This window comes from Chrysochloris asiatica, unplaced genomic scaffold (assembly GCF_000296735.1).
Source record: "Chrysochloris asiatica unplaced genomic scaffold, ChrAsi1.0 scaffold00063, whole genome shotgun sequence".
Lineage (NCBI taxonomy): Eukaryota > Metazoa > Chordata > Mammalia > Afrosoricida > Chrysochloridae > Chrysochloris > Chrysochloris asiatica.
Window position 1 is genome coordinate 16885558 of NW_006408581.1, and position 15791 is coordinate 16901348.

Sequence of the window (15791 nt, forward strand, 5' to 3'; positions counted from 1 at the left end):
CGAACATTGTTTCGTTCTGCTGTGCATGGAGTCGCTATGAGTCGGTTCCGACTCGATGGCACCTGACAACAACAACAACAACAACAGTTCTTTAGGGATAGACTAAATGGCTGCTATCACCACTTACCACAAGTGTCTTGACCTTGATGGAGTTTATATTGTGAAAGAGTTTACATTTTTTATTCTATCTTTATTATTTAATTTCATTTTTCAACAAACTTTTTGAAGTCACCTCATGTGTCATTCGTAAGCTTTAAGTCTTTATGTACACAGAGGGCCTCATCTTTCTCTCACAAAGGTGTTGTTGGGATCGAACCACTGACCTTTTTCTTAGCAACTCAATGCTTAACCCACTCTGTAATCAGGGATCCTTAACATACTATAGGTCACAGTCCCCACCCTCCCACACCACCGTATCTGCATGCATGTATATTACTGAATAAAACATCCATTAAATAATATGTGGCCAATGCTTTTTATTCAATTCCACTCTATTTCATTTATTCAAAACCTCTAGCTGTGATTTCAATATTCACCGACAAGAAATGGCCGATAGTGTGGACAACTGTGAGTAAATTATAAACAAGAGCTGACTTTTAATAAGAGTTTAAACAAAAACAAACAAAAAGCACCATAGCTGGGAATGAAGGATATTCCTGGCCATATAAAATGGTCCATAAAATATTTATTGAAAACAAATTAATGAATTAATATGAGAAAAAAGATGGGGAGGCCACCACGTCATAAACAGCATGTACAACTGTCCAGAGAGCAAAGTAGCATTAGCCTCACATAAAGATAAAGATGGCAGGAAAAGAACTGAGCATGTGAATACTGCTCTGTATATTGGTAGCTCTTCTTTTATTTATTTGATAGAAAGACAAGGACCAATTAGTTCTTCTCTAAAGAACACAAAGGAGAATATTAGTTAATCAAATACTCCACTAACAATGGAAAACAGGCAGAGAGAAAGAGCTGAGAAGATAGTAAAACCACGTGGAACAGAAAAAGAATTATTAAGGGAATATAAAAAATAGAGAACAGAAATCATATCCAAAGAGTTGTAAATAATTAAAAAGCCAATTTAAACAGTGTTGGCAATGAGTCTAAGACTAAGTTTCCCTCTTGGATCTTACATTCCTCCTTCGTTTATTGGCTACTCCTAGATCCAAATAGTCACTGGGTAAAAATGCTCATGTGATATTTATGTGTGTGTGTGTGTGTGTGTGTGTGTGTATTCAAATGTTCTTTTGCAATAAGCATATATGAGGAAACTTCAAAAAGTTTGTCAAAAAGTTACAATATATTTCAATTCCATTTTTCTCCAACTTTTTGAAGCCCCCTCAGATGTTCAAATATTACCCAAATCCTTGAAATGTAACATAAGAATTTTCTTGTAATATGACAACAATTATGGGAAATTAAAAGCTTTATATTTAAGCAGAGCATTATTTCAATAGAGAAAAAAATCAATAAAATTATTCATAAAGGAAATGAAAGGTATATTTCAAAATCTAATATTTAATGTTTAATGCATTAAATATTACCAAAGCAAGCTTTTCAATTGTGGTGAAAATGGAATATAAAGACTAGACTAGAATAATGTTTTAGCAAGATATTAACATTTAAGTATATATTTATTTAAACATAAGTCTTATTATAGTAAACTTACTTTAAAAATTTAACTGACAAGCTGTGATTTTATTTAATAGCTCTTAATACTAATAAGCACAAAGTTCCTTTTGTTAACTTCTTGCTTCTCTACTTTACCTAACACATGGATCTGTTTATTGCCTATGTCTTTAGCTCTTTAGGTAGTAAATAATTGTTAATGTGCTTTCATAATGTTTCAGTCATCATTTAACTGTGTAGGGGGAAAGTCAGTTAAATTCATCCCTTGGCATTTTACAGTCTCCAAGAGTTGACTTAGAATCTTCTCTTCTCTGCTCTTAAAACACTTCAAACAGCTGTTAGCACCAAATCTTAAAACCAGTGTATCTATGCCAAATAAAGCAGTAGGGATGACAGATTGCAGGTATGTCAGATAAACAAGAGCATAAGGAGACAAAATTTTAGTGGAATCTCTTCAACCTCGTATGCATGCCCAGAAGTGAAAATATACAGAAAAAGTTTCTACTCTACATTGAAAATCAGGCAACAAGACAGAATTGATTCAATCTGTACAGACTAAATACTTCAAACAGTTCTTTTAAAACTGAGTTTTAATAAATATGAGGGTCTTTCTGACTAACAAGTTTCTTTTTTGAAAGAATTATACATTAGTGGAATACTCTAGTCCTATCAATCTGTATTTGAGGATAATCAACAACAACATAAAACAATGCTCCGGTCTCCATGCTCAATAAACAATATTTTTTAAATGGCAAATTAAATAACATAAGTAACTAGAGGATTCACTGATCAAAATTGAACTTAGATTTAAAGTATTTCACAGTTAAAGCGAGGAAAATACATTTACCAAAGGAAGACCGGGTAGTTCAAACACTCAAGAAGCAAGAAAACTGTACACATAATCATATTTCAGCTGACCTGGACTATCCTGGTCATATGGACAAGTGACACCAGGACTGCAGCAAATGGTAAACACAAAGAGGACATTCCTGTGTAGGGCAGACAGAAGTAGTGAGTCTGTGACAAAACGAACCATGACAATATTAGTTGTTGTTGTTGTTGTTATATGCCATGGAGTCGGTTCCAACTCATAGCGACCCTGTACAGGGTTTCTGAGGCTGTAAATCTTTACGGGAGCAGAAAGCCTCATCTTTCTCCCGTGGAACAGCTGGTAGTTTTAAACTGCTGAACTTGCAGCTCACAGCATGATTCGTAACCACTACGCGACAATATTAGTGACAAGTAGAAAAGCTGAAGAAAATTAGTGACACACAGACATCTCACAAATGTACAGTTTCATGGGACAGGTGCAGAAATCACATTGATGACCATATTTCCTCCCATAAATATATAAGGACAGAAGACTAAAAATACACTGGTTTCTTCATGTAGGTTTCTGAGAAGAGCAACAGTTTGTAAGAAGAAAATGGGGTGTGATTATTTCAAATTTGCCCAAGACCACATCCCTTTGAAACTCCTCAATGGTTGCTATGTAAATGAAGCACATTTTTGGATAGTTCTTCACTATGTGTTTACATCTAAATATAATAAGAAAGCAAAGCTCTTTTAGAGGAGGTGTTGAAATAAATTGTATCCTAGTTGGGGTTGGTTTCTTAACAACAGTACCAATATGGCTTAGTTTGATTTTTTTTTTTTTTTGGGGGGGGGAAGGGGAGTAGTTTATATATAAGGTAATTTCAGAACAGACTTAAGTCAGAGATAAAAACACTTATGATCCATAATAAATGACTTTTCAAGTATGATATACTACTAAAGTCTTAAAGCAATAAACGTATTTTGTAAAATCCTGGTATACTGACCTGCTGGTATTGCATTTTCATGAAAGAGAATATAATTAAGTTTAGGAAATTGGAGCTGAATACCAGTAATAACAGCTATTATTTAAATTTATACACCAATCACTAAAGCCAATGATAAAGAAACAGAACAGTTCTGCAGTCTGAAATTGATCAAACTTGCAATCATGATTCACTGATGATTGCTGGTGACTGGAACGCAAAATTTGAAACAAAGATGAAGTAGAACATGGCCTTGGTGATAGAAATGATGCTAAAGATGATATGATAGGATTCTGAAAGACCAGTGGCATATTCATTGTAAATATCTTTAAAAAAAAAAAAAGATAGTGACTTTGCTGGATGGAATACACAGATATCAAACCTACTACACCCGTGGAAAGAAACAACAGAGAAACTCAATACTATCTGTCAGAACAAAGCCCAGGCTGACTGCAGAACAGTCCATCAACTGAACAATTCAGGTTGAAGGTGAAGAAAATTAAAGCTCACAAAAATCAAGATAGGACCTTGATTTTAGAGACCATCTCAAGAATAGACATCAAAGACATCATACATGAAAAAAAGCAAAAAGCCATTAAAAAGACCAGAAAAAAAAGATCAAAATGGATGTCAGAAAAGACACTGATACTTTCTTTTGAACACAGAGTAGTTAAAGTAGTTGTAAGAAATGACGAAGTGAAGGAGCTGAATCCAAGAGGCTGTCCAAGAAGACAAACTAAAGGATTAAATGAAAAGTATGAAGACCTGGAATTAGAAAACCAAAGATAGGAGCATCATTGGCTTTTATCAAGCTAAAGAAAAAATTAATGCCTTGAGTTGCCATATTGAAGGATTTCATTGGCAAAATATCAAATAATGCAACAAGTATCAAAGTAAGATAAAAGGAAATGGACAGAGTTATTATACTAAAAAGAATTGGCTAATTTCCAATAATCTCAGAGATAGCATATGATCAAGAATTGGTGATACTGAATGAAGTCCTAGATAAATAAAAGGCACTGGTGAAAAACACAGCTCTAGAATTGATGGAATACCAATGGAAATGTTTCAACAAATGATGCAGCACTGGAGGTGCTCACTCATCTATGCCAAGAAATGGGGAAGATATCTACCTGACCAACTGACTGCAAGAAATCCATATTTGTGCCCATTTCTAGAAAGAAAGGTCATCCAACAAAATGTGGAAATCATCAAGTAATACCATATACAAATAAAGTTTTCTGAAGAGACTTTAAAAAATGGCTGCAGCAGTACTTTGACAGGGATCTGCCAAAAATCCAAACTGGATACAGAAGAAAACTTGAAATCAGAATGGACTAGATCCTGAATACATTATGCTTGATCAAATAGAGGGTCCGTGAAGAAGAGGAAGACCGTCACAAAATGGACTGGCACAGTAGCTGCAACAGTGAGATCAAGCACAGGAAAGACTATGAGGATGGCACAAGATGAAGTAGTGTTTTTTTCTATTATACATAGGATGCTATCTTGTCGGATCCAATACGATTGCACTTAACACCCTAACTCCTCTTCTAACCAGTGTGTTCTATGACTCCATATGGGCATTTGATTATTTTGAGGTGGGCAAACAGAAATCAGTAACTGGGGGTTGGGGTGCAGCAGACTATAAAGTAATAAAAAATAAATTGAAAATGATCAGGAAAGAAAATATCACAAAATGAAATACATACTTAACTACATCAGACCTTTCCAAGTTCTGAAAGTCCCCACTGATCAATCACACCTTTACCGTGGCATCAATCCTTGGCATCAAGGTACAATATTACCTGTTCTTACAGCTACATGGGAAAAAAAAAATAATAATTTAGGTATGGGATGAAGAATATAAATCAGTTGGTTTTTATTGTTATTGTTGCTAGCTCTTAATCGGATTCTCCCATTATGGTAGCTTGTGTGTTACTATGATGCTGGAAACAATGCCAACAATATTTCAAATGCCAGCAGGATCACCCATGGTGAACAGGTTTCATTGGAGTTTATAAACAGGTTTCATTGGAGTTTATACTTATACTAGAAAGACCTAGAGATGTACTTTCAAAAATTATAATAAACACTTCATGGATTACGACATAACACTGATTGTCTTTCTTGGTACATTTTACCATGAGAGATCAAGTTCTACAGGAATATATAATATATGGTGAAGTAGAGCTCCAATGAAGGCATTGGAGACCCTCAGTGAGACGAACTGGCACAACTGCTCCAATGGTGGTCTCGAAAATGCTGGTGATTGTAAGGATGATGTAGAAGTGGGCAATGTTCATTCTGTTACAATAAGGTTGCTGTGAATCAGAACTGACTTGACAACAGCGACCTCTACCTATCTACTTATCTACCTACCTATCAAATTTTATTTTCACAGACTAGTTTTGAGATAAAGAGCCCTGGTGGCATAGTGGGTTACACATTGAGCTGCTAACCTCAAGTTCAGTAGCTCCAATCCACCAACTGCTCTGTGGGAGAAAGATGAGACTTTCTGCTCCCCTAAAGATTTATAACCTCAAAAACCCTACATGGGGTATCTATGAGTCAGAACCAACTTGAGAGCACACAGTCATCACCACCACTGGCTATGGGATTGCCTGTTAAATAGCTGGAAATTTGAAAATGTAACACCTATCAATATTCAAATGTAAAAGTACCCCTAAAAGGCAAATATTGGGGTTAATATTTTATTTTGAAAGATCTCTTCTTTCCACTGGGTGAGAATTGAAAAATACATGCTATTATTTATATTTCTTTTAATTCTTGTATTGTTTTTTATAATTCTCCACGGCACCAAATATTACAGAGCTTTCGTTTGCTTTTCAATGCCAATCCTAGATTATTACCTGGATTCCTTTCATTTCATTATGCATCATTTTCCTAACAATTCTGTCAACCTAATAAATTGACGATAGCATTTAGATGAATTCCTATAAAATTCAGATTACTTTCATAGTATAATAACTAACATGCAATCAAGAGTCCTAGTGTGGCATTATAGGATAAACACCCAACTGAAAGGTTGTTTGAATTGCAAGGTTGGTGGTTCAAACTCACCAGTCACTCCTTGTAAGCCCTATTATATAGGATAGCTACGAGTCAGAACCAAGTAAATGGTACTTAACAGCAATATGCAATTAAGGACTCTGCATCTATAAATCTTTCCTCTCTGGAAGTATCCACTTTCAAAACTACTGTATTAGTTTTGTCAGCAAACAAATATGCTTTACTACCTCCATCTCTTTGAAATCCCTCCCCTGAGACCCTAACTGCCTCTCCAGTTCACATTCCGTGTCTCTATAACTATATATATATATTTTAAAAACTACTCCAAGGAGATGTCGAGACTTTTAGTCACCCTTTCCTCACCTCCCACCAGAATATGAACTCACTTCCATCTGTGTTTTGTCCCAACCTCCAATGAGAAACTGCTTGTCAATATCACCAATGCACTCTACCTTGCCAATTCTCAGTCCTCATTTTTTTAAATTCAACCTCTTGACTTCCCTTATACAACTGATGACTCCTCCATGAAATGCTTTCAATTGCATTCTCTTTCACTCTCTTCCTCTGACCTCACCATCAAAGTGGTTTAAATACTATTTAATACCTTTTCTTCTCCCTTCTGACTCTCTCCTTGGGTGATTCTATGCAGGCAATAGCTTTAAATATCTCCTGTATATGTTGTTGCTGTTTGTCAAGTGCTGTTGAGTTGGTTCTGATTCATAGCAGCCCTTACAGGATTTTCTAGGGTGAGCTGGTGGCTTTTAAACTGTCAACATTTTGGTTAACAGTCCAGTATTTATACCAGGATTCCTACCTACATATGTTGCTGTTAAGTACCATCGATTTGGTTCCAACCCATAGCAACCCTGTATAGGGTTTCCAAAGAGTTGCTGGCGATCTTGAACTGCCAACCTTGTAGCTCAAACCGACCTTGAAGTTCAGCACATTAACCCACAGTGTCACACCAGGACTCCCCACCTATATGTAAAGAAGCCTAAATTCATTTCTCCAATCCCTTTTCTGCTTTCTTCTGAGCTCCAGACTCACCTTTCATCTCAAGTTCTCCACTCTACTGTTTAATAACAAACACAAACAGCTGTCATCCAGTTAACTCCAAATCACAGCCACCCCACGTGTTGCACAGTAGAATGTCCTCCACGGGGTTTTCCTGGCAGTGAATGCTTGGAAGCAGATTGCCAGGTTTTTCTTTCAAGGTACACCTGGGAGACTTCTAATTCCTAGCAACTGAGGGCCTGTTTGTGACACTCAGAACCAAACCAAATCCACCACCATCAAGTCAATTCTGACTTATAGCGACCCAGTGAAACTGCTCCATTGGGTTTCTGAATTACACAAGTGAGCAAATAGCCTCATTTTTCTTCTGTGGAGCAGCTGTAGGTTCAAGCTCTGACCTTACACTTTTAAAAATTTAATGGGCGTGTCAAGTTTAACACATTCAAAAGTAAATTCCTTTCGCAATCCCATTGTTCCTAACTTAATAAACAACATCACTGTCTGCTCAGTGGTTTAAACCAAACACTTTATTCTTCTCCTTTTCTCAGACCCCACATTAAATCCACACTGCAACAGTTCCCTAATGCCTTCCTGACCCCCAGTTTATTTTATTTTTTCTTGCTCAAAGATCTTTGTAACAAATAAAACATCCCACATCACACTTACACTCACAAGTCTCCAGGTTCCAGTTGCTTCCCATCATCTTTAGAACAAAATGCAAAGAGTGCACCAAGGCTTTCAAGCACCCATGTAATGAAGCCTCTGCCTGCCTCTCATCCTTCACTGCTCTCTCATTGACCTCCTTACCCAAACCAGGCTCACTCCTGCCCAAGTGTTGCTTAACTTACAATTTTCTTGATATAGAGGGTCTTCAACAAGATATTATTAGCATAACATACTTCTCAGAAAGGCTTTCTTTGATTATATCTGAACTTGCACCTCTCTCTAACTACTTGTATAGCACTTAAAATACCAGACATATATTTGTTATCTTACTCTCCCACTAGAAACTTTGTTGTTGTTGTTAAGTGCCATCAAGTTCATTCCAACTCATAGCGACCCTGTATAGGGTTTCCAAGGAACGGCTGGTGTACTGGAACTGCTGACTTTGCGGTTCAAACTGACTTTGCAGTCCAGTGACTTAACCCACAGTGCCACAATAGGACTCCTAGAATCTAAGGTCCATGAAAATAGGGAGTTTTTTTCTATCTTGGAACCCAAATGGCTAGAACTATGCCTGGTATATAAAAGATGCACAATACATATTTGTAGAAAAGAAGAAAACTCTAAATACACCTGTGCTTCCTTCAAGGTAATAATGAACCAAGGACAACTTTGCTTATGATCTGTTATGACTCTTTAGGATTCTGTGCTACTAAATATCTATAAAACCTAACCAAAAACCCTGGGAACTCTAACAAAAACTTCCTTAGGCTAGACTGAGATGCCTTTACAAGGTAAAATAATTCCTTTAGAGACTTGCTTACAAATATTTCAGGTTGTACAGTAACAAAACTCCAGCCAAACCAGCTCTGTTTTCCCTACATTGCTGTTGTTGTTGTTGTTATGTGCCGTGGAGTCAGTTCCCACTCATAGTGACCCTCTACAGAGTTTTCGAGGCTGTAAATCTTTACGAGAGAAGAAAGCCTCATCTTTCTCCCATAGAACAGCTGGTAGTTTTGAACTACTGACTGTGAGATTAGCAGCCCAATTCGTAACCACTACGCTACCAGAGCTCCTTATGAGAGCTCCTATATCCCATCATCAACATTTGTACTTTCGGTATCAATCTTAAAAGTGTCTTCCTGGGAATCGTTCTCTAACAACCCTGTCTCCCGTAGTTAAGAGTCTAAATTATGATTCCTTCCAGAGTACCATGGCATATTCTTTAATGTCACACGTTACACTCAAGGCCCAAGTTGTGCTAAAAAGTTACCATTCCTTGAGACCAATATTTGAATGAGAAGTTGAGTATGGCATAAGGAATGGGTTGAGGTTTTGTCCCTATTAGAATTCATTTTCACATTCTTTTGGTGTTACTTAAGCATACCCTTCGGGAAATTGTACTCCACCATTTCCCCAAACACTAACCTTCCCCCTGTCCAGGCATCACAGAATAAACATTCATCCTAATAAATGTAATACCTTCCATGAGAACATTTTGGCCAATACAATTTTCTCTACTTGCAGTTCTGTTACCAGCATCTACTTTCAGATGTCTTCATTAGCCATCTGTTTGTCTAGCTTGGGTTTTAATGCAAGTCTGCTCACAATGATAAATTACCTAATCGTATGGATTTTTGCTTAATGTCTACATCTTCCAGTAAACTACAGCTCTGAGAGATAAAAACTGCCTCTTTTTGGTTCAGTGCTGTAGCCTTGGTGTCAATAAGATTCTTGATATGTAATAAGTGTTCAATAAACACTTGAGTGGGCAAATGATTCAATTCACATGATAAAGCACCTTGGACATGGATAAGAATATTCACAATCTTCTGTGCGTTACGACATGCATGGAAATGGGTTTCTCTACCAGTGATGACCACATATGTTAATACCAACTTTAAAAGCGTTTAATCATTACAGTGGTGTACCTTTATGAGTTAATTTTTTGTTTGTTTATTTTTATTAGAATTTTAAAAGTATCCATCAGGGTTTACTTTGTTCACCTCCACTAGGTTAAGTAAGTTCTAAGTGGGAATGGAAGCAGGAGCTTCCTGTCTCACTCAGCTAGTTCATCCTTTGTCCAGCACCCAACCTCAAGTTTGTAGTCAAGTCACTAGGATTTACTCATATTCCCTTTATTCCACAGTTAAGTCTTTCCACTAGGCATTTTCACTCAGATTCAATTAATCAATCCAGCAATAATAGTAACAGTGTTTGTAGATTAAGGTGATTGTAAAAACATGATAAACGAATAATAAATAGAAAACACGGGATGCTTCCATAGATTCTCAGACTTGTCATTGGTTCTAGCAGCACTAAAAACTTATTGGAACATGTTTTTATTTTTCAATTCAAGTTCTTTCCCCCTAACATTTTCATTTTTATAATAGTAATAATTTAAAATAACAATATCTGAGCATTATTGCTTCTTGTATTTTTGTGAGATCATATTGTTAAGTAATTGTACTCATTTATAGATACTTAAGTAATGTTATACATGAGAAAAAAACAAAGAATAAATCACCACATGAAACTCACCAAAATCATCTGAAAGACATACCATCCAGAACATTTGAATTCAGTATTATATTTTATATGCTTTATTTTTAAAGTAAAAATACCCTCTCCCATAAAATGAGTATGGCAAATAAAAGAGACAGATCTTCTTTCTCCTTTATTAAGGACTAAAAATTGCATAAAAGGTCAAAAGCATCATTAAAATCTGTATTAATTTCAGAACAAGAGTGGTATGTGAATTATAAAACCAATATAAAGGTCATATCAAATAAAGATTGGATTATATGGTATACACATTGTTGTTGTTGTTACTATTGTTAACTGCTGTTGAGTCGGTTCCGACTCACAGCGACCCTATATAGGATTTCCAAGTAGCAGTTGGTGGATTTGAACCGCCAACCTTGAGGTTCAAACTGACCTTTCAGTCCAGTGTAATATCCCATAGTGCCACACCATGATGCTACATATAAAATAATGTAATATGCAAGTTTATGGATTTCACTATTGTTTAATTCTTGCTTTTCAAATGACTGATAAACATACCTGTGAATCATACCAAAAAGCAAACACCTGTTGTGGCCTTCTTATATTTCATTATTCAACTAGATTTGATCATTTCTATGAGAACAATTACCAGGATTAAAGAAGGTTCAGATGAAGTAAAACCCATGAAAAGACCATCAATCCCAATTTTTCCTCTACTTATTCACAAAAGGAAGAGCCCTGGTGATACAGTGGACTGAAGTACTGGATGGCTAACAGCAAGGTCAATGGTTCAAACTCATCAGCCGCTCCTTAGGAGAAAGATGAAGCTGTCTGTTCCTCAGGAGCAGGTCTATGTCTGACAGGGTAATTGTGAGTTGGAATTGACTCAATGGCAGTGGGGTTGAGTATCCTCGTTCACAGGTAGGTAGGGGACTACTTCCTGGTAAGAGAGAGTTTATCAGGTAAGCAATGAATGTTTGCATGTCAGGTTTGCAGTCTAACATTTCTGTATGCTGTGAATGTTGAGTTTTTTTATCTTGATGAAACCGAGAAGGTGAAATCGATTTCTAGGGCTGTGAAGAGACTCATTATAGATAAAACAATCTACTTAGACAAATTTGTAGCGATTTTTGCAAAAACGCATCCAAATTCACAATCAAATGTTATTTCTAAGGCTTGAATCCTTCCTTACACAATAACTAAAACAACTATGTTTACTACCATTTTATGAGAAGGGAGTATTTTATATATCCACAAATTTTTACTACGGATTTCAATGGTAATATGGAATCAAAGCAAAAAAGTAATTTAAAAAGTATTCTTATTCCACCATCATTTCTAGGTTCTGAGATAAAATACATACATGTGCATTCAGTTAAAAAGGGGCTGAGCCAATGTTTATTGTGGACCTGCTACGTTTCTATAGAAGGGCAGCTTGTTTTTCAGATGAATGGAAAAGCATTTACAATATGAGGTTTTTACAATTCCTTCCAGTGAAAAATGGGGAGTGAGGATTAAACCTATACATAGGAGAAATAACTTTGTGATAAACTACGTGACTATCAAATTTAGTTAATTAACTAGGTATTGTTGTTGTTGTTGTTCAATGCTGTCGAGTCACTTCCAAACCACAGTGACCTGGTATGGCATTGCTGAGTAGTGGCCGGTGGTTTCAACCACTGACCTTGTAATTAGCAGTCCAGTGCTTATCCTACAGAGCCACAGCAGTACTCCAGGTATCATTAGAGACAGTCACATAGCAAAGTATTTTCTTGCCTTCTAAGCCTTAGAAGAGAATATTATTATTGCATTTTGAAACACTTCCTTTATATTTCCTATTATTTAAAATAATAATAATTACTTACACTTATAAGAAACCAAGCTACTTTTGTCATCAAACTTATAATTATTTTAAGGATAATATACAATTACTCAAAAGTGAAGGTATTCACACTTCATTATAGTATGTTATACTGTTATCATCCACATAAGTCCCAATCTGAATAAGTGAAAGAAGATTCTTACTAATTTACTTGGTGTAAAAATTCATTGTTTCTAATTTCTAAAGGGGTTTCTTCATTTATGCTTCATCACTAAGCACTTCAAAGTAAACATCAATTTGCAAATTTAGATATTTGAATTTTGACATTAAATCCTTTAAAAATGAAAAAAAAAATATTTAGCAAATTGTAAACTAAGTAAAACTGTAGTATGTTTTTATTGTTGTTAAGCTCCATGTAGCTGAGTCCAACTCATAGTGACTCTGTATAGGGTTTCCAAGTGGTGGCAGGTGGGTTTGAACCTCCAACCTTGTGGTTAGCAGTCAAGTACATATCCTACAAACCCACACCAAAACTCCAAGCTGTAATACATACCTGCATAAATAAAGGGCTGACTTCCACTGCTATAGAGTTGAGCATAACTCAGAACAATCCTTTAGGGCAGAGAAACTGCTCCACGGGTTTCTGAGACTGTCAATCTTCACGGAAGCAGAAGCTGTCATCTGTGTCCTGAGAAGCAGCTATGGGGTTTGAACTGCCAACCTTGTGATTAGCAGTCCAATTCTTAAGTTAGGATGTCACCAGTGCTCCTTAAATATGGGATGAGTTTACAATAATCTGTCCTATTCAATGACTAACTAACCAGTGCTTCTGTAAAACAGCTTTTTTGGATGTATGTTTGTATATGCTTTTGCATAAGCTGTAGGTTTCTTTTACTGAAAAAATTCAGAGTTAATTGTAGTGCTGATATAAACCAAAGCTTTACTGCGTCTCTTACCTTTGCCATGGCTTCTCCCATCCTCCAAAAGCGGCACTACAATAGTGTTGTTCACATTTCCAGGTGACCGTACAGCTGTATAGACAACAGGCACCGACTGGACCACCACGGGGATGCGGTGAACGTGACTCAGTTTGTTAGACTGTAAGTTCATGGGGCTTGAAGGTGGTACAGGATGGATAATGTGCAAAAACTGCTGGCCTCCCACACCAGATGCAGAGGCAACAAGGGGCCCTGGCGTTAATACTGTTGACGAGGATGATGCTGAAGATACCGATGTTATAACAGTTGGGGATGAGGCTGGACGACTACAAGACGATGACGAGGTTGAAGTAGAAGAAGGTGAGGAGGCAGATGCTGTCATGGAAACTGGGGAGGATGAAACGGCTGTAGGGGATGTCCTGGCTTTGTTTATTGACAAGTCCACTGGCTCAGTTTGTGTCTGGAAGTGATCTACGGATAACGAGTCCTCTGGGGGCTCCCCTTTCACATTATTTAGCAACAGGGGGACAGCTTCCATATCGGGATAGTTGTGGACGTTTGGAGACTGTGTGGAGAAAAATAAAACACATATTTATCTTTATTAATCATGCATTTAAGTAGATGTTGTTTTATTATGCTGCATCTTTTAAAGTTTTTTTTTTCCCCCTGATTATTAAGGAACATTGATTCAATCACCAAACATTTGGGGAATATTTGTGACAATCACCATGATTAAAATTACAAAAACACAAAACAAAGTAAAAGAAGACCTTTATCACAAAGACATTTTCATTCTTTTGGGAAAGACAGATGTAATCATTAAAATACATTCAAACAAATGATCCATGCGGGAGGAAAACGGACTATAAGTACCTAAAAAGACCAGGAATTGTTTTTATAAACATTTCTAAAATACAAGTTCAAAAAGCCAAGTATAATATAATTAAAAGTATAGTACTATCACCTTAATTACAAAGCACTCATTTTATTGGTATTTTAAGTAATAATTGAATTTAGTGGTCTTAATTTTCTTAGTTACAAAATAATGAGCTTTGATGAGGTCACCTTAAATTTCCTTTCTAGTCAAAAATTTTATGATATCATGAGTCTTAACTCTTACCCAATGCTCTATTATAACCTAGAGACAAAAGATTACCTGGAAACAATAATGGGAAAACTCATAAAGGAAACAATAATGGGAAAACTCATTCATAATGATATTTTTTTATAATGTGTTTAAGAATTATCATATACTCAAAAGTTCAACAGAGTAAATATCACAATATACGTCATAAAATACAATGTGCAAGAAAAAAAGTATATGTATTTGTATATATGTATGTATATATAAAGTGTATGTGTATATATGAAACAGGATTATATTTTAGATATAGGAGTCCTGGTGAGGTGCTGTAAGATAAGCACTTGATAGCAAGGTCGGTTTGAACCACAAGTTCGGCAGTTCAGACTCACCAGACGCTCCTCCTTGGAAACTCCATACAAGGTCCCTATGGGTGAAAACCTACTCAGCAATAACCACTGTATATGTATGTGTGTGTGTGTGTATATATATATAAAACATTGTATATATGTGATATATAACATATATAAATAACAGGATATTATATACACATATAAAAAACAAAATTATATTGCAAGTTTGACTCATATTATTCCATTTAAAAATACTGTACATAATATTATAAGGAACATATTATTTAAAATAATATGCCCATAAAATTTTAGCCTTTCTAAAACTACCAGCTGCTCCGCAGGAGAAAGATGAGGCTTTCTGCTCCCGTTAAGATTTACAGCCTTGGAAACCACGTATAGGGTCGCTATGAGTCGGAACCGACTCCACAGCACATAACAACAACAAATTAGATAATATTGTCCTGAATAATCACTTCAAAATATAACCTCAACTTTAGGTAATTGGTTGAAAAATGTCAAACTGAATCTAAAAGACCCTATGTGTTAGTTCTCAAACTACTGTTGCTAGTTGCCTTTGAAGGGACCTCTGTGTGCAGACTATGGCTGCTCTGCAGTGTTTTAGGCTGTAAACGTTTCAGAAGCAGCTTGCCAAGCTCATCTTCCACGGTGGTTCTGGGTAGGTTTGAACTTATAAACTAGTAATTGAATGCTTCATCATTTATGCTACCCAAGGACTTTAGCTCTGAATGTACCAAATATGCTTTCTTAGTTGGTCATTATCCTCAGCTGAATCTTAGGATCAATGTACAAAGTATTTTTAATACTAGCAGTGTATTTAAATCACCTGATATACTTCATATCAGCTTGAGGACTAGGGTGCGCCTGACCCAGGCCATTGTGTTTTCAATAGCCTCATATGGATGCGAAAGCTGGACAGTGAATAAAGAGGAT

At 36.1% G+C, this 15791-nt stretch overlaps 1 protein-coding gene across 1 annotated transcript in view; it reads right to left on the reverse strand.

Moving 5' to 3' along the window:
* KLF12 (Kruppel-like factor 12) overlaps positions 1–15791 on the reverse strand; it is a 629283-nt gene that overhangs the window by 181744 nt on the left and 431748 nt on the right. Inside the window, exon 4 of the mRNA XM_006864313.1 lies at positions 13425–13971. Coding sequence (XP_006864375.1) covers positions 13425–13971 — 547 coding nt within the window. The remainder of the gene's footprint in view (positions 1–13424; positions 13972–15791) is intronic.